This window comes from Kwoniella bestiolae, chromosome 8 (genome assembly GCF_000512585.2).
Source record: "Kwoniella bestiolae CBS 10118 chromosome 8, complete sequence".
Classification (NCBI taxonomy): Eukaryota; Fungi; Basidiomycota; class Tremellomycetes; order Tremellales; family Cryptococcaceae; genus Kwoniella; species Kwoniella bestiolae.
In genome coordinates, this window is record NC_089248.1 from 417035 (window position 1) to 441968 (window position 24934).

Consider the following 24934-nt stretch of genomic DNA (forward strand, 5'->3'; position numbering starts at 1 on the left):
GACATGATTATAAACCTTGATACAAAGTACTAATCGCTCGCCTACAGACCCTATCCCATCCTTCTTCCTTTCGGCGCATCCTCCAAAACGAACGTATGCATACTACCCAAACTCAAACTACTCTTCATCCCCTCTTCCCCGCCTGGCACAGGTTTCCGCTTAATACTCCTAGGACTAGCAGGGTTAGGACTGGTCGGTATGCCAGCTCCCGCACCAGCTCCCACATAAGAAGAGGTCGAGGGGAATCTACCGTGTCCCAAGGTACTTTGTTGCTGTTGTTGATGAGAAGGAAGGGGATGGGACGACTCGAACGATTCTTTATGTATGAAACTTGCTGCGATAGGTTCAGAGATTTTTATGCTTCCATCTATCGAGGGATGTCGTTTGGAAGAGGACGATCGATCGTGTCCGTGTCCGTGTTTGTCTGAATGATGTCTGAAGCCCCATATCCTCGAGGCAAATTTACTCTTCCCACTTCCACTTCCACTGCCACTACCACTGCCGGCGGAAGGTAGCGATCCGTCTTGGTCCGATGGATGAGCTTGAGAAATTGGCCCGAAATCAGTCGTGGTAGTCGGACTAGACACGCTCCTCATCCCACCTCCCAAACCCGCATGATCCCTCCCAAACCCAAACCCAGACTGACTCTCCCCATCCATTACACCACCCCTGAACAACCCTACAGTCTCTTTCTGGCCATTTGGCAATGGAGGCGATACCGCATCACTCTTCCACATCTGACTTAAATTCTTAGAGGACATCTGACTTCGAAGTCCTTTAAAACTTATACTTCCTGATCTATTCCGTCTTTTCTCTTCAGGCGTCTGTCCACCACTTCCCGTACTGTCGGATGCGATGGGCGGAGGCGATTTATTCAAGTAATCTGTCAATTCAGGTGAAAGTGTATGTGATAATGTTCTCTGATGGACTGATTCAAGTTTAGGGGAGGGTGGTCTGGCAGGTCGACGGGGTTTCCATTCCTTCGATCCAATTCTCGGTTCTTGTTCCTCTTCATCTTTCATCCGTTTCATCGTTTCATCCGAGATGGGTATGACCGCAGGCGAAGAGACGTTCCGGACCTGTTGTATCCTCTGTGGGAAGATGGGTCTAGAGAAATATTCATGGATCGTTGGCGAACCTGGAGAACCATGTTTGACAGCTGGCCAAACCGGTCTATCCAGTGAGGTCTCCTCGGTATCATCCACCTGCTCGACTTGCAATTGAGAAGAAGAAGTTTGGAGATGAATGGCCGATCCGAATGTCCCGTTCGACCTAGCCGAGTTGGGCTGCGATCTATCTTCCGAGTCCGATTCGCCATGTGGATTGGACGAGGTGAAGTTGCCTGCGAGTGGTGAAGAGGTGGGAGCAGTCTTGGAAGTACTTCGCTTGGGCACTGCTGGTAGTGCAAGATTGGCCACTTTCGCTGCCATGCGAGGAGTAAGCATTCTGGGTGAGGTGATGCGTATTTCCCGGGGTGAGAGTTGTCGCATCACTAGAAAAGTATCACGTATCAGCACTATCCCCGACAGACTTGTCGCACACCAAGAACCGGGGAGCTGTAGAGGATCAAGCAAATACTCACTCTTCTCGAGATCATCCAGCTGCTCAGCCATGACAATCCCACTACCTCTCTTATCAAGTATTTCCTGCACTTTCAACCGTGTAGACTGGTCCGACAGATCAATCGGACTAGCCAACAAATCGTTCTGATCTCTACCATCACCAGGTTTCAACAGATCTTCCTTTACCACCACCTCGACCGGTTTTTCCGCGTTATCCTGAGGATATCTACCCAATTTGTCCTGTTCGGATTCCTCTTCGTCGGGCGAACGATCATTATCGACATTGGGATCCAGCTCTTTCAAGAACCTAGGTCTTGCATCCGATACTTTATTAACCAGATTCAACTCTTTCATCCCGCTCTCCGAAGTCAACGATCTCTTGTGTCTACCGTATTTCCCAGATTTCTTACTATGATACCCTTCGAACCACTTCGCCTCGTCTAGATCGATATCAAATTCTATAGTTCCCACTATGGGGTTGACGGCGGGCGAGGATGTGGAGGTGGAGAGGGTCGTGTTGAAACTGGTATCCCCCATCGAAGCGGGTGTGGGAGGTAGGTTGGTAGAGAACGATGAAGTCGATGTGGAGAGGTTGGAAGAATGTGAATGGACCAATTCGGGAGGTTCGGTAGATTTTGATCTCCTGATTTTACTTCCCGTGATTCTGTTTTTGGACATCGATATTGGGCTGGGTGGGAATTCCGCTTCTTCGTCCTGAGAAACATTATACACTGTACTTTTCAGGGGAGTCTGAGAAGGTGTGGAGGATCTTGAATTCATTCCTGTTCCTCCACCTTGAGCAAGCTGTATCAAGTGTGGTGAGAATAGCGCGGTCCATGTCGAAGAAGATATCTTTGGTCCTGATGACTCATCATCGTCGTAATTTGATTCACCAGATGAAGAGCCGTTCCGCGAGGTAGGTTGGTTGAGTAACACCAGATACACTCCTATGCCTATTGTGGAAGGTAGACCATACTCCCTCGCTATGCAGAGCAACATTGAACCAAGGGTAGGTTGGAGGGGTAACAATCTGCCTCTCCTCCAATTCTTGTTCCTACGATGTATCTCTTCGACAGTATCATTACTGCTTGGAGGTAAGAGCGATAACGGCGGGATGACGGAGAGTAAGAAGGGGGTTGAGCGTATGGGTGATTGAAATGGTAGGGGTGATAGTCTTCCTCTGGAAGATGCTGAAGGGAGAGAAGGTGAGATAGCGGAAGTTGATAATGGACTGGTCGGTATACGTATCTCCTGAGTGGGTTGATGCTGCTGAGGTAAGTTGGGTATGATTATACCGAACGACTGGGCGATCCTCCCCAGCTGGTGTGGAGGAAGAGGTTTCTTAGGCGGTCCATATCTCCTTTCTCTTGCCTCCGGTTCCTCGTCATCGGTGTTCTGGGGATGTATACGCAGTTGAAAGGTTTCGATAGCTTTTTCTTTCCCCTTGATCGAGCTCGATCTAGATACCGAAATTGCGGTGGGGGCAGTACTGCTACTACTTGCTTGTCTGGATGAGGAAGGTGAGGGCGAGTGTAGGTATGATGCTGATTCGGGGGTGGAGATGGGTGAAGGGCGTGCGATGGGACGAGAGGGCCATGCGAGGTCGGGGGAGGTTATGGCTGGTGCGGTGGATCCGTTGTGTGGGAGTGACATCGTGGGGTGTATTGAGTAAATTGAGGATGTTGATTATAGATGTAGTTGTAGATGTTGATGTTGGTTTACAAAGGAAAGGTGGGGCATGTGGTGTGTATTAGGTGATGTTCTATAAAAGGATGGGAAGGATCAAGAGTAAGGTAAGTTGTTGATGAGATGTTGGGTTTGTGATGGATGCGATCAAAGCAGTGGGATGGGTGGAACGTGTGGAGAGGTGAAGAGAGAAGGGACAGTGGTCAGAGGAGGAACCAAGACAAGTACAACGCACAGATGGTGTTCCTTGAAGCTAAAGTGATGAGAGATACCATTTGCGGACATGCGAGTGTGATTCTAGAAGTAATGTTGAAGTGATACCAAGAACAAAGGGAGATTGACGTTGATCAAGTAGGTCAAGTGATGATGATGAGTCTATAGTGATTTGTAATGTCGATCAAGGGGTATAAGTCATCCACATTGTTATTGTTATTATCATTTGTTTATTATTGTTATGATGATGATCAAACATGAAATAATAGCACAGACAACAACATCATAATCTGTTACAGACGCTCGTTTCATACATTCAAGCTAAAAACTACAGGAGTAAAGTCGCGTCGACGGTCCGTGCGCGTGTTGGCCGAGAGGCACGTGGCGACTCGTATGGAAAATGAGCTCTTCACTCTTGCTTCAGTCTTGGCTCTGACAGGCTTAGGAAATGAGGTATCTAGATAATATTAGGGTCATCTCATCGTGTTTGCCCTTGTCCGCATGGGTGTGCATGATCATCGATGACATGCGAGGAGATGACCAAGAATACACGAACAAAAGAGAGTACCAGTACTTGGGGGATTCATAGTGAAACCGCCACCCGGAAAATCTCGTAAAAGGCACCCGATTGCTCTACATGTTATAAACACGTTGCACCGAATACAGAGACATTTACAGTTACACGTCTCTTGTTCATTCGTTACATCTTCATTCCTGCGCTACGATACTCACCTTCTCACTAAGCCTCAGCTGACAGAGTAACAGGAGGTGGACCAGCCTGAAATAATCCACTATCAGTATCAGCCTTATCTCATTCCAATTCGACACCATGCTCTCCCAACTAGGTCATCTCCCCCGATTCATCCGCCTAACCCTCCTCGCAACATTCCTAATAGTGATCCCCACTTTGTACTTCCTCTACCCCACTCCAGAACGACTCCCCTCCCCCGGAGAATATCAGGCAGGAGGTATAGATTCCGAACACTGGAGGACACCTGTGAAACCCGATTACTTGCATGAAGAAGTGAGGGAATGGGATGACGAACTGCCTTTGGGTAGTAGCAAAAAACCTGATGGGTGGAAGGGATTGAGCGAGGAGACGATTAATGGGGGAGTTATTATGCCTAAGTTGGGGAATGAGACGGCGAAGTGAGTGTCAAGACTTCCTGGTCTTATACCTTTCAGCGAGTGTACATTGAACCGACACTGATTGGGGTTGTGTTGTGTTCGTGTCACAGAGCCGAGTTAGGTAGATCAGCTTGGAGAGTATTACATCTTATGACACTACGATATCCCGATGTAAGTGTCTGCTGTCCCTTGTACACCTCTGCTTCCTATATCATCATCACTCATCGATGACGTTAATCTATATATCTCCTCTACCTCTGGTTTTCCGACCCTCCTATCAACCCCATCTTACATCCCTCGTATAACTCAATCACTAATTGATCTCCATTCCACTTCGCAGGAACCAACAGAAGACGATCGTCAAGCTCTCAAATCCTACTTTCACCTCTTCTCTCGTCTATACCCATGTGGAGAGTGCGCCGCAGAATTTCAAAAGTTATTAAAAGATTATCCCCCTCAGGTATGTCTTGCACCCTCCCTTCACCAAGTCTCCCCGTACTATTCTCCCTGCGCAACAGTACTGATCCGTATAATGCGCTCCAGACGGGCTCACGTAAATCCGCGAGTCTATGGCTGTGCCACGTCCATAATCTCGTTAATGAGCGACTGGGTAAATCCGAATTTGACTGTCTGACTCTGGACGAGACGTACGATTGTGGGTGTGGCGACGAGAGGGGTACGGCGACGCAGGCGAAGGAAGCTGAGGAGACTGGTGGGAAGAATGACAAGAATACAAAGGTGGAGGAGGAAGGGGAGAGGGGGTGGAATGATGAAGCGGAGGTGGTACTTGGGCATGGAGGTGGGGAGATAACCGTGAAACATCTGAACGCAGGAGTTGAGGAGAATGGACGAAAGGGAGTACCAGAACAAGAGGAAAGACCGGTCCATAATGTACCTCATCTCCCTATCAGGCCCAAACCCGAACCTACTTTCGAGGAAGAAGACGAAGAAAAGCCTTTGAGATGGAAAGATGTCACACATGTCAAGGAGGACGAATCTCAAGATGCCGGAGGAGCGGATAGTCCGGAAGATGATTGGGAGAAGGACAAGGAGAATGAGAGGGTCCATGCGGAGGATAGTCATAGACATGATGGGTCGAGGATCAAGGTTGACCATGATCAGGAGGAGGAATTCCGATGGGACGAGTAGGACGATCCGATGAATATTTATGCTCGGTTATAGAAAATTATTTTGCCATTGCTACTAGATTTTGGTTGTATATAAAATCATATTCTTGACGTGTTGTAATATCACATATATGCATGTACATGACCTCACGACGAGAGGATGTAGCACATCATCAAGATGACTAATACCTAGACACACGATGGGTCTTACAAACTAAACTACCGGTACGGTTATACCTAAGCCTATGCTTCGATGGAAGGCAATTTCGTAGCGTCCTCTACTACCTCCTGCGAATTGATGGCTTTTCCCGTTTTGGCTATTTTGGCAGTTATCTCGTCGAAGGGAGGGAGGGAGGGACCCCAGATGAGGACTGTTTGGGTTGGGAGGGAGATGTGGTATGCGTTTGCTGCGGGTTGCCATATCACAAATCAGATAGGTACATTATAGAAAGATCAATGACTTTAGATATGGTGGGTGGAGAAGTGATAGTGAATGTGAGTGATGTCAATCCAGTTTGACACATGACCTCAGAAACGAAGGGCTCACTCACGAGCCTGGATGTTCTTCCCCAATACCCTATTCACAGCCCCCGAACATCCCCCGCAGGTCATCTTGACGTTGTATTGATATGCCGGGGCGGTGGGCGTGGACCCGGGGATGGAGTTGATGATGTTGTTTGCTGGCTGCATGTCAAGGTAACAGTGTGTCAGCATAGAAGTATTGTCATAGCACATGATAGGAAGGGATTTGGTAGAAGACAAGCTTACAGCTGCCATGTTGTTTGTATTTATCCTTCTATATGTCTATCTACAACCTGGAGATATGTTATGAGTGATAAGTGCTACGCTGTGAGCTGTAAGGTAGATGAGGCTGTTTTGAGTGAGATGTATGATGAGTGCAAGAAGACAACGGAAGGATGGATGATAAACTGTAGATATAGATTGCTTACTCATGTACTTTCAACCGTTGTCAAGCACATCATCATGGACGTGTACGGTAACGGAATAAGCACAGACCCATTCACCACTCGGCCGGCGGAGGGAGCCGAAAGCAAGCCAGTAGCAAAAATCACTCACCTCACCGGATTAGGGAATCTTAAATTACTGGTCTTTCGGAGTATGGCAATTATCTTGGATCTCATAGTGGGCGAGTGTGGAATATAAAATGAGCTCGAATCGTTGTTCGACTGCCGAGTATACCTTTGCAGTGCTATACAGTATAATTCCCATGTTTCACGGCTGATTTCCGCTCACAGCTACAGCTTGGAGGTGTGGGGCCAGCAGCCTGCCCTAACATTCGTCCCCTGGTGCGATGCGCCATCAACATCGTACTCAGTCACGATAAAGATATTGGTTTCGCCTTCATCCCGACAGAGCTATAGCGAGATACTAACATATCCCTTGAAACTTATGAATGTCCATCACTCCAGCGCAGTGATGGACAAGTTCCGAATCGGTGTCGGTGTCTGTACGGTTCAGAGGGCATGTGAAAAAAGGAGATACGAAACTCACGCTCTCAAATTGCGTAGCTGTCCATGCTCCGCCCGCCAAAGACGAACAAAATATATTAGGATGATTTACATGCCTTCTTTCGCCTCCAAAAGATAGCTGGGACTCGATATTATCAAGAAGATCTCTCTGTGTGGGCCTTCTCTCTTGACTGGCTCCGGAAAGAAGGTCTGGGAAGGAAAAGGTATAAATACTTGGAGGGATAGATAGCCAAGACTCAAGCTTCTTTCATCACAGCCCAGACCACCATAAGAGCATAATCGTATCAGCATGTCCGAAAACAAAATCGTAAGTCGTTGGTGCTCATTGGGTTGGGTCGAATCGGAAGGGTCGCTCATCCGCTCCGCTGTGTGGTCCGCATGCAGAGGCGTACCAGACTTTAAGAGTCGACAAGAATTGGTTCAGCGCATGCAGAGGGAAAAGGAAAGTCAAAGTGGTGATACCACCGCTACCGGTGCTTCGTGCGTTCCCTCATTTCCCCCACAGGGGTCAGGTTCGTGGCTGTCTGGGCTGATCGATGCTGACGCGCCCCCGTTGATTCAGGCAAGACGAATCAGCGATGTCGAGTGGAGACGAGGCCCTTCCGCCTCTGCCCTCACATGATTACACGTTCTTCAAAGAGTTGACAGAGCTCGTAAAGAATTCGCTCGCGGTCCATGAGAAGTGAGTCTGGTCCGTTAGTCAACGAAATGAGATGCGACGAGAATTGACTTTATGACTGCGTGGCAAAAGTCCGGAGAAGTTCGTCAAGGCTGCTTTGAACGAGCTGGCTAAAGAGTCCCGCTCGATGACTGAGGACGAGATCAGGTCTGCCATTACGACGAAAGCTGAGAGCAAGTATCCAAGTGGCAAGGACTCAAACTCGGTCAAATCGGGTGAGACCGTATCGAGCTAATCACGATATCACCATGCAGCCCCAACCCGTAAGATTGGCTCTGGCTCGTACGGTAGGTAGTACGGTACAAGTAACACTATGAGTTGGCTCAAGATATCATATCATATTTTATGCATTCATCTCAAATTCATTTCACTGTGTTCTGATTTAATTGACAAGCGTGCCAATGCCCGAAACACGGGATTATGGCAGTCGGACTGTATTAAACGTCATTACACGTGGTTTACCCTGAACCATCGGGTTGACTGTATTCATGTATGCATTGGGATGATGGTGACAACCGGTTTGGGAATCATAATCAATCAAAACAGAGAACATGAATTACACGAAAAAAGCCAACATCCTCGTGAATTCACTTACAGTACAAACACTATCAACTACTTACAGCATACTTCGACTTCAACCAAGGATATAGGAAGACAGCTTGTCCCTGCTGGACCAATAGGAAACAACAAGATGTCCCTCCTCGCTTCGTCCCTTGCTGGGGCCAATTACATGACATCGAACAACGAGGACAGGGAATCAGCTACCAACGGAGCAGCAGAGGTATGTCCTGTCTCTTTTTATACCACCCAGTATGACATACTTATATCCGATTTATGTGTGATGCTTCTAGTTCACACGAAGGAAAAAATGGCCCGAGATATTGTTGAAAGAGCTGGTGGGAGGGTCGATATTCTGCTTGAAACCTGTTTTGATCAGGCGAGGGAGCGGTCAACAGGGCGGAGGGAGCGGTAGTGGGGGTGGGACCACTTGGATCTGGAAGGTGAATTGCAGAAACTACCCCCTCACCAAGATTATGAAACACAAAAACAAAAGCTGATTCAATTGCCTGCCATTTGCAACTAGATCATCTACAGCTCGCCTGCCGTCATCGAGATGCTGGGTAAGAAACCCGCCGAGCTGGAGGGTAAAGATTTCCTAGACCTGGTATTTAGTGAGTCTCCATCACCTACTCGATGACATACAGTATAGATTTACTGATTGATCATAAAATGGTTCAGCCGCAGACCACGGTCAAATCCAAACATTCTTCCACCACCTCCTAACCCCCTCCCTACCACACCACTCCTCCTCATCCTCAACAACCATGTCAGTCTCCTCGGCCTCACAGCAGAACAACCCCCATAACATACCCAACACCCTCGGTGATTCTCAGACAACCTATGTACGGATGTTATCCTCCTCAACCTCTTCAAGCGGGGGATCAAACGACAATTCCCCCGAATCTTCCTCGAACGGAACGGGATCGGGATCGAACGATACCCCCTCCTCTTCCAATAAGAAGATCGGTCCTGTAATTTGGGAGATCAGAGCCCATGCGAGTGGACTGGGCGATGATATACCGATACCGTTACCGCCGGGTACAGAGAATCTTACGATGGCAGGTACGAATGGGACGCTGAATACGAATAATCAGGGGGAAGGGGGGAATGGCATGAAGGGGAAGGCTATTTGGGTGATGGGCAGGAGGGTCTCTGAGAATGTTGGCGAGGGCGAGATGAATTTGAATGGGAATGGGGGGAATGGTAGTGCTCTGAATGGGGGAAATGGAGGGAATGGGAATGGGAATGGGGGTGGGAGTGGAAGTAATCAGAAGTGAGTCAGACCACTTTTGTCAGACTACAAACGACCCATGATCAGACTACCAGACGTGCATGGATCGTCATAGCTGACTTGTGGTGTACCCTTTTCAGCCTCGACGCATTCTTAGAGCTCAAGTTGGAGAATGAAAGGTTAAGAGAAGAATTGAGGGAGTTGCAATTGGACCTAGATGAGGATCTACCATGTGAGTGATCTCCCATATTCCATCGGGTCATACCCACATTTCCATTTCATGCGCCCCACACCGCGAAGAGTATACTACAGACAAAGATATTCATGCTAAACAACACACTCGTGCAGCCCGCAAATCATCCAACCCCAACATCTCCCCAACAAAACAAACGACCTTCGTCCCCTCCTCCTCACCTTCATCCGAAGACTCTTCCCCCTCCTCCTCGAGGTCATCTTCACCCTCCAAAGCTGCCACCAAATCAAAGGGTAAGACTGGCCGTCCACCCAAGGAAGGAAAAGATAAGGACAAGGAGAAAGAGAAGAAGCGGAAGAAGTCCAGTGCGGGTGCGGGAGGGAAGGAAGGGGAGGGGATGCACGTTTGCGTCACTTGTGGGAGGACTGATAGTCCCGAGTGGAGGAAGGGGCCGCTGGGTCCTAAGACTTTATGTAATGTGAGTGTTGGACTTGTGCTTCTTCTTCAGCACCTGGTTGTGGAATGCGGCTATGCGATATATCTGTTGGTAGGTTTATTGTCGGCTGGGTGCTAATGTGTTGTCTGATGGTTCTTCAGGCCTGCGGTTTACGATGGGCTAAGAGGAATTCCAATCAACCTACCCGAAAGGACCGAAAGCCTAATGATGGGAAGAAGTGATCAAATGAGTGGGGTTCGTTTGACTTTGGGCTCCGGAAGCGTTAGTCAACGGGTACAGAGGAACAAATGGAATCGGCAGATCCAAATAGACAAAAGGCAAAGGAGAACTTCTTGTGAGGGATTACAGATACACCTCATTTTTCGGGACTTGTTGATCTAGGGTAGAGTAGGAGGAAAGAGGGTCTTGGGCGTATCATTGTATTATCATATTAGTATATCATGTACAAACATATAATCGGTCTCTTGGTATATCATCTATATGCAATCAGTATAAACTCAACCTAAACTGTTCTACACCTTCACCGCCCCCCTCGTCCAATCATCCATCCCAACCACATGATCCCTCCAACCCCTCTTCCTCTTTGTTCCATACTCATCTTCGTCGTCCCCTCCTCCGAGTGCTCTACCAACTTTGAGGTCTTCTATATTGATACCCAGCGAAGTGGAAATCTCTATCGAACTGAGATCTAATTCCTCTTTATATACTTCTCCTCGAGCGATGGAGTGGGAGAGGGAAGTATCGTACGATTCCCTCGTTATCTCGTTGGAGGAGGTTTTGAGGGCACTACATGCAAAATCGATCTTTATCAGTAACCGCTCAAGATCCTTTACTTACCACTGTTCCGATCATACAGATCACGAGATCGTGATTGAGGATTTGAAAAGTGACAAGACTTACCCCGCCAAGGATCCTCCCACCCAGCCCATCAAGCCTGGTGTCCACCTCGGTCCATTCCCGCTCTTCCCATCTACAGGCGAAGGATCATTGATTATCGCCAATGAGCTGGCCAAACCATATATCTCCTTGTACGGCTCTCTGCTCTTCTTCTTCCATTGGGAAGCTTCTTCCCTCCTACTCTCAGTAGTATTCAACGGGTGTTTGGGATGTGGGTCCGTTGAAGGTGTCGGAGGAGGTAAGAGGTGATGTAAGAGTGAGATCCGCAGACGAGGGATGAAACCTGGCAAAGAAGCTGTGCCTCCCACGATGAGGAGGGAAGATATAAGTGGGGGACGCAGGTCGATTGGTAGCTTTCACACTTTGTCAGCCAAGAGCAATTTGTAATAACAGACAGACATGAAAGTGAAGCCGCTCACCTTGGATAGACAGTCTAGTATCATTTTCAGTATAGATTGATCTTCCGATCCTTCTTCATCGGTGAATAACAGTTCTGCGACCCTCTCTCTGATCCAGCCTGGTACCATGATCGTTGTGGGGCCAAAACCCGATCTGGACGGTATGCGGAATGACAAATCTTTGGCCGTGGATGAGTCGGCGTAGCGTTTTTCCCACTCCTGAGCTATCCTCGATGATTCACTTTCCTCCGTTGATGGCTCGTCTATATCCATCCGCTGATCTTCCTCTTCTACGACTGAGTTTAAATGTATATTCCCAACAAAGCAACTTTCCGTCAAGACCCTCTCTATAAACTCATCCGACAGCACATCCATCGGTAAGCCTTTTGTTCGTGGTCGATCATGTATATTACCCAACGATGAGGGAGGGGGGATGTATATCGCATGATGGTGTAATAGTGTTCTCAGATGTCGATGTAGCTTCCTACCAGCTAATGGTGTAGATCGTGATAGCATGTATAGCGGACGTGAGTGATATACCTGATAAGAGCGGAGTTAGCTTGATAGATCATTGATTGTAGATTTCCGCATCAACGTCAGCTTTGATGTTATGACTTACGGGTGTGATAGTACTTTCCAACCATCCTACATCTACTACCAGGCCTGTTATCCTTCCGCAGGCGACGAGAGCGAGTAAGCTGGATGGGGTGAATGATACGCTTGGGACCTTGAGTTGCTGTCAGCTGAACGATCTTGATAGTGTTGAGAGGAGAAGACGGGTGGGCCCAGAGCGAGCGGAACAGAAGAACGAGGACAGCAGGGAAAGAGGGATGGGCGAATAATCGACGAGGAGATATGGGAAGAAGGCAGTCGAGAAGCTCACATGTAAATTATCGAACAACGCTCTTGCTATATGTTCTTTAACCGCTATTGGCAGATACGTGTTCTCCAGTATAATCACTTTACGAGCCTTGGAATCAGTCATCAGGTATCTATACGATGATAAGTCAGCTGAACAAACTACTTGCCCCAAAAGATAACGGAGCAGTAGCTTATAACATACTTTACATATGCCTCTCGCAACTTCTTAACCACCCTTACACCGACCAACCTATCTCCCTCAACTCGATCTCCATTCACACCACCCATAAGCGATAGATCCAAATCCCATGCTTCTGTCGCTCTTGTCTCTTCTACATCCTTCGAGTCCAGGGAGTGAAACACAGATCGCGGATCAGGTTCACCTGAGAAACCAACTTTCCATACTCTGGAACCTGGACTGTTCATATGGAAGTATTGTCAGCTTAGTCTCTTTGAACTTGAAGAGAGATCAAGCTGACTCTATCACCACTCTATCTTCTATTCCATACAATGAGTGTCTTCTTGAGCTCTATAAACACACTATCAGCTAATGAACCCTGCGAGAGGTTCGACCAGCTTACATAGGCCGGAGAAGCTCCTGCTAGTCTGACTCGGCTTGGTCCTGCATCAGCCGAAGCAGCGAAAGCAGCTCTCTTGGTGGGCGTCGTGAGCGGTCCAGTCGATGGTCCTGGCACCAGTCCAGTGTTGGAATCACTCATGTTGTAACGTGATAGTGATCTGACTTGGGAATTACTAGTTTGTGTTGAATGACAAGTGTGATGACAATGGACGCGTAGAGTAAGTTACTGGTAGGTATCATTTATCTCAAAGAGTCGAGTTCGAGATCACGTGGTTTAGGACAGGGCGGTACCGGTGCCACGAGAGCAACGAGTGCCACGAGGCATAACGTCACTGATAACTGATAACTGTAAAAATCAAGATGATAGATACTACGAGTAGTACTCGTACTGAGCTGACAAGATTGTACGAGTATGTCCTTGATGTTGCACCTAAGATAACTTCTGACACCCACAAATCAGCTCCAGAATGTTGTTCACCCTCATCAAACAAGCTCTTGCCAGACTCCATGGATTCGTTCCACCTAAAGCCGCTGTCCCTGCTTTCCCTGGGATCGACAAACTTGCCCACATCCCGGTAACCATTTTGCGAAGATCAGCGGACGATAAGAGAGCGATAATCTTTCTCACCCAAGCTTTCGCTACTAGACACAAGACGATTGCCAAGATGTTCCCCAGCGACGCCTACTCCTTATTCATGACTGGTCCCACCTTGAGTCTAATTGACGCATTGAAAGATAAGAATTTTCGGGCAGCGCTGCGCTTCGGTGTTGGGATGGATGAGTTGGGCATAAACTCTTGGATTAACGGTCGAGTGAGTGGTCCATGTAGGGAATCAATCTGACGACTCCTAAGCACTCGCTTCTTCTTAAGTATAAACTACCTCAAACCGAATCTGACTTGACTCGCGGACCACCCGTCTACGCGCCGGGGACGTTTGGTGATATCCTGCTCGAGCTTCATTATATCCACACCATTCAACGTCTTCTCCTTCAACATCAAGACACTCATATATACGTACCAGAGTCTTCATCTACCCTCAAGCGATTCTTCAAAGATGTCACTCGTGTTCATTGCTTCGACGCCAACAGCAAAGTTAAGGATTGGAAATCAAAAGCTATCACCCAAACTCACTCGAACCATGAACTTTTGGTGACCGAGACATCGAATAATCAGCAAGCGAACCGGATTGCTTTGGATACGAGTAGTTTACGACTAGATCAACCAGGTAAATTCATGTTCGACGTTGTAACAGCTGAGGAACTCATGCTACGAGCCAAAAGAACACGATTGTCGATCATCATCCCGGACCAGGTGATGCACGAAATCACCAGACTCGTCAACGATGATCTTTTCAGCAATTGGATAGGCACAAATCTTCCCCATATCAACTTTGCTGTGGTACATCACATCGAACACGTCCCTACAATCGTAGAGGATGGGATACACGATGCAATTTTCGACGGTGATTCAAAGATCCTATACCAGATACTTGGTGCCGACGGTCGATCCACAATCGTGATTTCGAACGATTCGCTGTTTCGAGTCAGAGCGAGGAATACACAAGATGAGTGTGGACACCAGTTGAACGAGGCAGTTTCGCTGAAAGAAGCGTTTCAGACAATTTTGAGGGAGCCTTGATCACAGTGAAAAACACTTTCTTTTCGTTAATAAACATCGAGGTATTGATTTTGTACTATAGAGAATATACCTTGCATATCAGAAGTAGTCTACCATTTGTATACAACGAATACAGAATCCCCGTCCATGATTGCTGCCCCCGCAAGTCACGCTGAGCCCAAAGGAGCGATCAAATGGTCATACTCCTTTATGGGAAGGAGTTGAGGTGGAGGCGGCATAGTCGAACTTTCAATGACTGCAGGTTTCTCGACCTCGACCTTCTGCCCAAATCGATGGAGCATGAATACATCCTCCATCCAATCAGCGTAGAATTCCCAATCCCCATCCCAGTCGAGTGACTCAAGACATCTCCAGCACGGATTGATCTTGGATTCATACATGAGACTGACGGTCTTGGAGAGGTATTCATCTGAAAGAGGATATTTCATGATCCTCGGAAAAGGTACCCTTATATTCGTCTACAAACCAAGACTATCAGCACTGCGAAACAACCTCCTGAGACGGGTGATAATCCGAAATGTATCTTGACCAAGACTGACCTTGACAAAAGCTTCCTCCTGATCCTCTCTGACCAGACGACATTCGTCATTGATATAGTATCCTAACGAGATGTCGTCATCTTTGTCTCTAATCCGTTCTTGTAACTCCTTGTCTTCTGCGATCATTGACCAAGTCGGCCTTTTGGAATCAGGAGGAGGCCTGTACTTTGATGGGATGATCTGGTGTCGTGATGTAGGTGGTTCAGCGAATATTCTAATTTTTTCATCAAGCACTCATCAGTATCATGACGTCTGCTCAGGTTGCGCTGTCATTTGATCATAGCTTACCCTCTATTATTCCTCATCTCCGATTCCAGATACTTTCTACCATATTCGGTTTCTTCACGTGTCGCAGGCCCTGATATGATCTCACGCTTTTGAAGCCATCGAGCGACATATGTCAGGTATAACGCTACATCGGGCATGCTGCAAGACATTACAATTGATCAGCGATATACACAGGTAATCCTAATCCGCATGAATGAAGATCTCAACCCACGATGTATAGTCTGCGCTGGGACTCAGATCAAACACACATTTGTTATAGTAGATGTCGGTACCGTAGAAGAGTTGTCCGTTCGATTGAAAACGAATTTGTGCTGGAAGGCGAGATAAGCGGACAGTCGGAGCACTGCTTGTTGCAGTGGGAAGAGCTGTACGACTGAGGCCGGCTCGAGCAAAGGGAAGTAGAGATCTGAGTATCATGTCGGATGGATCTTGAGCATTAACGACTGAGACTAGGACTAAATGGACCGATGAACAGATGGATGATGAATGGATGATGGATGATTTATGATTTTTAATTTATGCATATGCCGGCAATGAAATGAATTGTTGTTGCTACAGATGACCCATACAAGAGTTTAACCGGGTAGCTCAGATAAGATCGTCTGCTCACCATACTGCCATTGATGCGTGCCTGGATCCACACTGTATGATAATTTTGAAAACCAAACGTCCACCCAAAACATTTTTAGTATATACCATCTTACATCTTTAAGGCTCTTATTCAGAAGCCATAGACAGTCTACTATCTCATTATGGCTATTCAAGGAAAGAAGAGGAATCAGCCAGAAGGCGAATCATCAAATACTAAAAAGGTCAAGACGGGCGAAGGCAGCTCTGCACCTAGACCCGCTCCGGCCTTTCTATCAGCTTTGAAAGATGAAGAGACCGATTTCCCTCGTGGGGGAGGATCGAGCTTGACTCCGCTAGAGCTCAAGCAGACTAGGGCTGAGGGAAGGAGGGAGGCTGAAGAGGAAGCTAGAGCAGAGGTCAGCCAACCTTTCATCAGTTTATCAACAAGGGTAGTGAGCTAATTAATGATCGGGATATTGTAGGCCGCTTCGAAAGGTAATCAGCGAAAGAAGCAGATGAGCGATAGGCAGATCAAGAGGTTGAAAAAGAACGAAGTGAGGAAGAAGGAGAAGAACGATGAGGATACTATTCGTGAGCCTACCCCTTCCCTGAGCATCTGGGAACCTTTAGCTCACGACCGCATATAGGCGTCGAGCTATTGAACTACAAACGACTCGTACCCGGTACTCATGTCTTAGCAAGAGTCCACACCGTCCTCCCTCTTCATCTGATCTTATCCCTTCCCAACAACCTGCTCGCCCATGTCCCAATTACCGAAATATCCACCACACTCACCAACCTCCTGACAGCAGAGGAAGCTATGGCCGTCGATTCAGATAAAGACGAGGACGAGGAAGAAGAAGAATCAGATTCAGAGTCTTCCGCACCGGACCTCTCGCAACTATTCTTTCCAGGACAATACTTCCCTGCTAAAGTGTTAAACTTATATCCGACAGCAAGCCAGTCATTCATCTCCCAATATCCCGTCACCGAAACTACGAGATTAGCAGCCAGAGTTGAAGTTACGTTGATCCCCGAGAAGGTCGGAAGCGAGGTATCGAAGAAGGACATTGAGAAAGGGTATTTCTTAGTGGGGGAAGTTAAAAGCGAAGAAGATAAAGGATATACCGTTGGTGTAGGGTTGAACCCTGATGAAGGGTCTGGCGTTGAAGGTTGGATAAGTAAAGAGGAGGTGCAGAAATACGTATCATGTGAGTTGACCGATATCCGATTCATTTACAGTATCGTTCATGCTAATGTGACGTGTTTTATAGCCCAATCCCTGATCCCCGGCCAACTCCTCCCTGCTACTGTATCATCCCTCACTGCTGGTGGAAGAGTCGTCCAACTGTCTCTTGATCCCCTTGAGCTCACTCGGAGCAGTACAAGTGAAGTGTCAACGGTCGGCTCATTGACCCCTGGACATCTGATAACAGCTTTGATCACTGCTGTTGTACCTTTGGGATTGAATGTCAAAGTCTGCGGATTCTACGATGGTACCATCGATCTCGCTCATTTACCATTAGGCGAAGATGATGTGGAAACCAAATACAAGATTGGAAAGAAGGTTGGTTGATCCTCCTCCGACCGATAGCAAGTCAGCTAATCACTCGAACTTGAATAGGTCCGAGCCAGAATAATCTACGATAATCTCTCTACCACACCTCCTACATTCGCCCTTTCTGCCCTGCCTCACGTTGTCGGTTTGACCAGTCCTACCAAGGAAGGCGAAGATGTACCATTAGAACATGCTATTCCGATCGGTAAATTGTACCCCAGTGTGAAGGTGGTTCGAGTCATGCCTGACTGGGGTGTCATCTGTCGAACGAACGATGGGTTGGATGGATTCTGTCATGTAAGCTATCTTTCTCGTCGTAAAGCAAATCATAACTTACGTTTATATGATGTTACAGATCAGTCATCTTTCCGACGAGCGAGTATCTGTCTTAACAAATGGTACAGGTCAATACAAAGCCGGTACTCTTCACCGAGCCAGAGTCATCGGTCATTCACCTCTCGACGGTGTGGTTCTCCTTTCTTTCGAGCAGAAGGTCTTAGATCAAGTGTTCATGCAAGTTGGGGAGTTGCAGATAGGTCAGGTACTCAAGGTAGGTTTAGCTAACCGTGAGCTCATTGAAGTCGAATTAGCTAAAACAAGTCAATCATAATAGGGTACTGTACACCGTCTAGCGGAACGAATGCTTTTCATCTCGCTATCGGGTTCAGTTGACGGTATTGTCTTCCCCAATCATTATGCCGATATCAAGCTCAAACACCCTGAAAAGCGATTCAAGGTTGGCTCGTCGGTGAAAGCTCGTGTATTCGCAATCGAACCCGCACGTAATAGGGTAGTCTTGACTCTGAAGAAATCGTTGGTGGATTCAGGCGATAGTATTCCACAAGGTTTCAGCGATGTTCAAGTTGGACAAGTCACCCCTGGTGTAATCGTCAAGATCATGGATAAAGGTTGTATCGTAGATCTCTTTGGAGGTATCAAGGCTTTCATGCCGTTATCCGAATCAAGGTATGTCATTTTTAGCCCATCGTGATGCACTCAATGGAGAACTGATGGAGTGGGGCGTAGCCAAACATTCGTGAAAAACCTTAATGATCTTTTCTACGTCGGTAAATCCGTTACTGTCCGAGTACTGGACATCCAGCCTGAAAACGAACGAATCGTGGTATCAGCCAAACAAGCAGCTCCCAACCCCGTTACATCAGCTGCTGAGAAACTCCAAGTTGGAGATGCCGTCTCTGGAAGTGTATCGGCAATTCACGAAGAACAGGTGGTAGTCAAATTGGACGAATCGGGTCTTACCTCTTTATTGTCATTGAGTAACTTGTCGAATCAACGACACATGGGTATTGACGAATTGCGATCATCACTCAAGATCGACGATAAGATTGAAGATCTCGTTGTCGTCTCGAAGAACCCTGTATCGGGATTGATCATTGTGAATATCAAGAAGACCAATACCCCTACTACCAAGACTAAGGTCAAGAAGGAAAAGAAGGAGAAGGAGGACGGTGCCAGTGGGATCTCCAAGAATGTCAAAGCGATTGATGAGATCCAAGTTGGACAGATTTTATCTGGACATGTGATCGAACATACCGAACGGGGGACTATGGTACAGTTGCCCAATAGGATCAGAGGGAGAATCCACCCATCGGATGCTGTCGATGATTTATCGACTTTGGTAGATGGACATGCGCCGTTCAAGGTGGATCAGGAGATCAAAGTTTACGTCCTGGCTGTGAACAAGCAGAAGAGAGCTGTCGATCTTTCCTCGAGACCTTCTAAGATATCGCCAGGAGGAAAAGTGGTAGATAAGGAGCTAGTCGATGTGAAGGGGTTGAAAGAGGGTCAAAGCGTTAGAGGTCTGGTTAAAAATATCGCTAGTCATGGTGTGTTTGTTAGTCTGGGTAGGGAGGTGACTGCTAGGGTGATGATCAAGGAACTCTTCGATGAGGTGTGTTTGGCTTCTTCCCTTCTCATGCAAGATACATGCTGAACTGATGGTGCTATCTGTAGTTTGTGAAAGACTGGGATTCGAAATTCGAGGTAAACCAATTGGTTACTGGTAAAATCCTGAGGTATGTCAGGCTCGAGCTTGTGTATCTTGGGACATTATCAAACTGATATGAGATTTGATGCAGCGTCGACGAGAAGAGAAATTCTGTAGAGATGACGTTCCGAAAGGACCCTGCCAAATCCACTAAGAAGGTTGCCAAATTGGGGTTGAACGATTTCGAAGAGGGTCAAAAGGTCGTTGCGGAGATTAAGAAGGTGAGTTGTATCCCTTTCATCCAGACCTTAGTAGGACGAAGCAGCTGATTGTACGGCGAAATGGCTGATAGGTCGAGGCTTATGGTATTTTCTTAAGGATTGAGGGAAGTGATGTCTCGGGATTGTGTCATAAATCAGAGGTATGTCACGAGTCATCTCTAGCAGATTTTCCCATGGAAGTGTGGGGTGTGTAAAGAGGAAAGTCGCTGATTGAGACTGTGGAATGTGTTTACAGATCTCCGATAACAAGAAACAAGATGTTTCTCAAGCTTTGAAATCTTTCAGAGAAGGCGATCAAGTAAAAGCTAAGATTCTCAGCATTGATGCGGAGAAGAACAAGATCAACTTTGGTATCAAGGCTAGTTATTTCGGTGAAGAGTTTGGAGAGGGTCAAGGGGACGAGGATGATGAAGAGATGGAAGGTGATGCCGATGAGGGCGAAGAAGCTGTTGAGGAAGATGATGACGAAAATGAGGAGGATGTACTCATGATGGGTAGCGATGATGAACAAGACGAGCAAGAGGAGGCAGCTGACGAAGATGAGGATGAGGACGACGAGGAGGACGAAGAGGAAGAAGGCATCGAAGCCGCTCCAACAACTGCCACCTCATCCAAGAAATCTGCCAAAGCCGCTACTACTTCTGGACTAGCCGTTGCAGGGGGGTTCGACTGGACAGGCGAAGGCGCCAAATCCGAAGCGTCTGGATCTGATTCCGATGAATCTGACGAAGATGAAGACGTCGACGTACCTGCTGTATCCGCCAAGACCAAATCCAAAGGCAAATCCAAGGGAGTAGAAGATCTCACTTCAACAGCCCCCGATGCCCGACCAGAATCCATATCAGAGTTCGAGCGAGCCCTCTTGGCTTCTCCCAACTCGTCTTACTTGTGGATCCAATACATGTCGTTCCATCTCCAATTACACGAGATTGAAAAAGCCAGAAAGATCGGTAGGATGGCACTGGAGAAGATCAACTACCGAGAAGAAGATGAGAAGTTGAATATCTGGATGGCGCTTATAAACCTGGAACTGAGCTTTGGTACAACTCAATCGACCGATGCAGTCTTCAAGGAGGCGAGTCAGTATAATGATTCGAGGAGCGTGTATACTAGGTATGCTGAGGCTCTTGTAGCTGCTGGGAAGGATGATGTGAGTTGGAGCTTCTTTCGTCCTGGTTATGGTTGAGGTATAGAATGAAAGTGAGATAGAAGGATGTATGCTGATGCCTTGTATTGTGTGGTGATAGCTCGTCGAAGAAGTGTTCAAGAAGATAGTCAAGAAATTCTCGGCCTACCCAGAATCATGGACGCGGTTCGCAGAGTTTTACCTGAAGAAGGGAGATGTGGAGAGTGCTAGGGCCTTGTTACCTAGAGCTACGAAATCTTTGGATAAATCCAAGCGTGAGTGCGGTCAATTCTGGGGACAGAAAGGAAAAAGGGGGAATAAGGACAAAGGGGGAATAAGGACAAAGGACATAGCTGACGTGTTCGAGGGGATCTATATAGACGTCGAAACTATCGAAAAGATGTCATTACTCGAATTCAAATACGGTGACTCCGAAAGAGCCAAGACACTCTTTGAGGGGCTTGTTGATCGATTCCCCAAACGATTGGATCTGTGGGGAGTCTACATTGATCAGTTGGCTAAGATTGATGATATTCAGGGAGTGAGGGGTTTGGTGGATAGGGCGTTGAATCAGAAATTGACCAGTAAAAAGGCCAAGTGGGTACTTCCTCGTCGACGTGCTTGTCACCCATACTAATATTCTATTCGTTTGTTAGATTCCTTTTCAAGAAGCTCTTGACTATCGAACAGAGGATAGGCGATGAGAAGGGTCAGGAGAAGGCTAAAGAGAGGGCTAAAGCATGGGTTTTGGAGAATACTAAGCCTGATCCTGAGGAGGAAGAGGAGGAAGAGGAGAGTGAGGAAGAAGAGTAGTCTGTGATTTCTCTAAAAATGGGTTGTTTGCATTTTTTGTTCTGTTTCTGGCTTGTTTTGGTCCATAGTAATGCATAGTATATCACGTTTGTTATCTTATCTGAGGGCATGGAGATGTCTCAATAATGAGGGTTGAAGGGGTACTGGCGAAAAACAATGGTACTCGTATGCAAATGCGAATGCGGGGTCTCCATGTTGATCTCGTTCGCGAACGTCGACTAAGAATCCCAGTTGTCGTACTGGCACAGTCCACATTTACATTTCCTTTTCCTTTGATCCGATACTGTATTCTTCTAATATATTACACACCTCCTCTCACATACCTTGCAGAACGAAGTAAGAAGAGAACAACAGGCAATATGCCCTCACCAAACCCTTCGGCATACTATGAAACCCTCTTCCATTCCTCCTCGCTGAACCTCGTGATACCTCAGATATCCTCTTTGCCTGATGAGCCGACTGGTAGTGACAATGACCTTGCTCAGTGGTGGGAGAGCGTAGAGGGTACAGCAACGAGAGAATCAGCTTTCTTTGGTGAGTTATGAAGAGCCTATCTTCCGAGTATGAGGCAGTCAAGCTGATATTAGTTTATTAGATGAAAAGCTGTTTTACTTCTTATCGATGCACCTTCCCGATGAGGTACTTCGTGATTTGCCTGGAACGCCAGCTATGGACGCGAAGGAACCTACTTCTGAGATGTTAAGGTTTCTTGGGAGACTTCAGGTGAGTATGATGGATCACTCGAAACCGCTTCAGCTTCCACTCTCCGAATGATTCCTGTACAAAGGAATAGTAGCTGACGAGTGATATAGTTAACAATGACAGCCTCGTTCATCCCTTCCCTCCCACATCCAAATACCAGGACAACATTCACACCCACATCTGCCATACCGGTATCAACCTCTTCTTCCTCCCTCGCACCGCCCGCTCCACCACGAACACCCCTCTCATCCACCGAAAACAGCGGGTCATTCCCACCCGTCACGCCCAATCCTTTTCCAGCTATGAACCAGGGTGAAGAGCAGTATGCCAACGTGGAAGGAGTGGTCGTGTGGGAAGGACCCGTGGAAGAGGTATCAGGACCGTGGGAGGAGGGTAAACCGAAGATAACCAGTAATGCTCCGGGAGGTGGAAGGAGGATTATAAGAATTAAGGAAGGGTGGGAAGTAATCTGGAGAGGGGAAGTTCCAATTGCCTATGTTCGAACCCAAATCCAGAATCCCCTTTTGGCACTTACTGCATCGGTGACACTACGTGATCAAACGCATACGAAGACTCATCGACGGAATGCTCAGAGTATAGATACGAGTTCGATACGCAGTGGAACTACTATCAGAACAGATGTGACGGACGAGGATGAGGATGGCGATGAGTACGCGGGAATGGAGGAAATAGACTTACTAGGTGGTCTGGCTGGTGGGGAAGATATCATGCCTGCTACGAGACTGGCACCCTCCATACGTCAAGATCTATCTATACCTGCCTCGTCGTCTTCGGTAAATCCTCCATTACCATTATCAGCCATCACTCCCCTCTCGGCACCTACCATCGTTACTCCTTCTACCACCTCGACCGAGGGTGCTGGACCAAGTAGGGAGCGGGGCAATTTACCATCGACCATCCAACCTATTGTCTCTACTACCTTGCGGAAATCGTATAGAAGGGTATTATCGTTATCGCCCGGATTACGAGTCCGTATGCGAACCCTGTTCTTACCTCAATTACTCACTTCGAATGAGGATGACGAAGAGGAAGGAGAGAAATGTGTGATTTTATGCGTGGAGATTGAGAATTCGCCCGAATCTTCCCTTGATAATGGCTTTGAAGTCATCAAGGTCAATCTGGAGATATCAGGTAAAGGTGGAAAGGTTTCAACTGAACTTATCGAAAGTACCAAATTCCCACTGAGGTTGGGAAGTATTGAACAGTATAACCTGTTATACAAGGTCAAGATCGCCTCTTCACCTTCTGTTCAGGATAGTATAGGACGCGACGGGGTGGAGGAGATTATCAACAAGTCGTTAGGGCGGAACGATGAGATTAGACCAGTATCAATCATTGTGATTGGGAAACCATTCACCAGGATCCCCTCGACTACTCCGGAGGATGCCCAGTTCAAATACCAGACAAAAGAATTTCACTCAAGGTGGAACTGTTCATTGGATCTCAGCTCATTCCATAATGAGGATAAACATACTCTCCCAACAATCTTACCTAAATCCAGTAATAGAAGTAATAGAAACTCCAAGACTTCATCTCTCCCGCCAGCCATAGCAGGGGATAAGCGATACTCCCTAGCTCATTTGCTGACAATGGAAAAGGAGAAGGAGCTTCATTCTCAATTACACGGGAAGAAACCTCTAATGCCCAGTCAAATGATCAACCAACCTTCCAACAGGATTAGCTCGTTGAATGCGAATACGAAACAGCAGATCGTAAAGGAAGAACATGGATTGATGGTCTCCATCAAGCTTTTATCGACCACCTCGAACAATGGTCGATCAAGTATACAGCCGTTAGATACATTCTCGTTGGAGATATTCGTACATAATCGGTCGGAGCAAGTTAAAAGGTTCAGGTTGAACGTGCCTCCTCGGACTGAGGTGGAGGGGAGGATAAGGGAGATTTGGGAGAAGAGGAGGAGGATCAGGGGGGCGGAAGAGGTGGATTGGGGGGTCGATGAGGCGGGTGAGTGTACTTTGCCTCTTAGACCAGAGCCTGCAGTATTGCTTAACGTCGAGTATACGGATTGATGTCATTTGGTAATTTATGTCCTGATAGTCCTCAAACAATCGCTTGTATCTCATCAATCCACCTCGCCCGCTATCATACCTCTCGAAAATGACGTACGCTGCGGACCACTCCTACCATACACCGGTCTATCAACTCGGATCAAGTTCCTAGCGCTGAGAGAGGGTCTACATAAGATTGAGAAGCTAAGGGTGGTCAGCAATGACAATGAATTTGATTTTATGATTAGGTAAGTACTTGTGCATCTTTTCGCCTTCATTAATCATTCCAAGAGAATGGGAAGCTAATTGAGATGTGATGGTTGTTAGTCCTGTACTTGATGTCGTTGTTGGGTGAGATGGTTGCATCAAATGAGTGA

The 24934-nt window shown here is 47.2% G+C and overlaps 10 protein-coding genes across 10 annotated transcripts; 6 read left to right on the top strand and 4 right to left on the bottom strand.

The window, feature by feature from the left end:
- Positions 1–50: 50 nt before the first annotated feature.
- I302_108742 (uncharacterized protein) lies at positions 51–3215 on the bottom strand (the record flags this gene model as incomplete). The annotated part of the gene is made up of 2 exons (XM_019194468.1): positions 51–1492; positions 1583–3215. The coding sequence occupies 2 exons, from the start codon at positions 3213–3215 to the stop codon at positions 51–53; spliced, it is 3075 nt and encodes a 1024-aa protein (XP_019043304.1).
- Positions 3216–4290: 1075 nt separating this feature from the next.
- On the top strand, positions 4291–5738 carry I302_108743 (uncharacterized protein; the record flags this gene model as incomplete). Its single annotated transcript, XM_019194469.1, has 4 exons — positions 4291–4610; positions 4700–4760; positions 4930–5049; positions 5133–5738. 4 exons carry the CDS (start codon positions 4291–4293, stop codon positions 5736–5738), a joined length of 1107 nt encoding a protein of 368 aa, XP_019043305.1.
- A 221-nt stretch (positions 5739–5959) lies between these two features.
- I302_108744 (uncharacterized protein) lies at positions 5960–6493 on the bottom strand (the record flags this gene model as incomplete). Its single annotated transcript, XM_019194470.1, has 3 exons — positions 5960–6123; positions 6268–6400; positions 6485–6493. The coding sequence occupies 3 exons, from the start codon at positions 6491–6493 to the stop codon at positions 5960–5962; spliced, it is 306 nt and encodes a 101-aa protein (XP_019043306.1).
- A 1002-nt stretch (positions 6494–7495) lies between these two features.
- I302_108745 (uncharacterized protein) lies at positions 7496–8120 on the top strand (the record flags this gene model as incomplete). Its single annotated transcript, XM_019194471.1, has 3 exons — positions 7496–7686; positions 7769–7888; positions 7958–8120. 3 exons carry the CDS (start codon positions 7496–7498, stop codon positions 8118–8120), a joined length of 474 nt encoding a protein of 157 aa, XP_019043307.1.
- Positions 8121–8576: 456 nt separating this feature from the next.
- Positions 8577–10548, top strand: I302_108746 (uncharacterized protein; the record flags this gene model as incomplete). Its single annotated transcript, XM_065870721.1, has 7 exons — positions 8577–8666; positions 8737–8886; positions 8970–9057; positions 9125–9719; positions 9818–9909; positions 10026–10348; positions 10468–10548. 7 exons carry the CDS (start codon positions 8577–8579, stop codon positions 10546–10548), a joined length of 1419 nt encoding a protein of 472 aa, XP_065726793.1.
- A 291-nt stretch (positions 10549–10839) lies between these two features.
- I302_108747 (uncharacterized protein) lies at positions 10840–13202 on the bottom strand (the record flags this gene model as incomplete). Its single annotated transcript, XM_019194473.1, has 8 exons — positions 10840–11113; positions 11228–11577; positions 11644–12162; positions 12242–12349; positions 12506–12614; positions 12686–12901; positions 12963–13012; positions 13065–13202. The coding sequence occupies 8 exons, from the start codon at positions 13200–13202 to the stop codon at positions 10840–10842; spliced, it is 1764 nt and encodes a 587-aa protein (XP_019043309.1).
- Positions 13203–13530: 328 nt separating this feature from the next.
- Positions 13531–14702, top strand: I302_108748 (uncharacterized protein; the record flags this gene model as incomplete). Its single annotated transcript, XM_019194474.1, has 2 exons — positions 13531–13875; positions 13935–14702. The coding sequence occupies 2 exons, from the start codon at positions 13531–13533 to the stop codon at positions 14700–14702; spliced, it is 1113 nt and encodes a 370-aa protein (XP_019043310.1).
- Positions 14703–14848: 146 nt separating this feature from the next.
- Positions 14849–15666, bottom strand: I302_108749 (uncharacterized protein; the record flags this gene model as incomplete). The annotated part of the gene is made up of 3 exons (XM_019194475.1): positions 14849–15160; positions 15242–15455; positions 15530–15666. The coding sequence occupies 3 exons, from the start codon at positions 15664–15666 to the stop codon at positions 14849–14851; spliced, it is 663 nt and encodes a 220-aa protein (XP_019043311.1).
- A 615-nt stretch (positions 15667–16281) lies between these two features.
- I302_108750 (uncharacterized protein) lies at positions 16282–21825 on the top strand (the record flags this gene model as incomplete). Its single annotated transcript, XM_019194476.1, has 15 exons — positions 16282–16515; positions 16582–16690; positions 16747–17310; positions 17374–17666; positions 17724–17954; positions 18013–18207; positions 18271–18623; positions 18684–19569; positions 19632–19693; positions 19757–19886; positions 19958–20026; positions 20122–21036; positions 21134–21287; positions 21393–21609; positions 21669–21825. 15 exons carry the CDS (start codon positions 16282–16284, stop codon positions 21823–21825), a joined length of 4569 nt encoding a protein of 1522 aa, XP_019043312.1.
- Positions 21826–22184: 359 nt separating this feature from the next.
- I302_108751 (uncharacterized protein) lies at positions 22185–24912 on the top strand (the record flags this gene model as incomplete). The annotated part of the gene is made up of 5 exons (XM_019194477.2): positions 22185–22359; positions 22421–22548; positions 22638–24513; positions 24607–24805; positions 24885–24912. The coding sequence occupies 5 exons, from the start codon at positions 22185–22187 to the stop codon at positions 24910–24912; spliced, it is 2406 nt and encodes an 801-aa protein (XP_019043313.2).
- Positions 24913–24934: the final 22 nt, after the last annotated feature.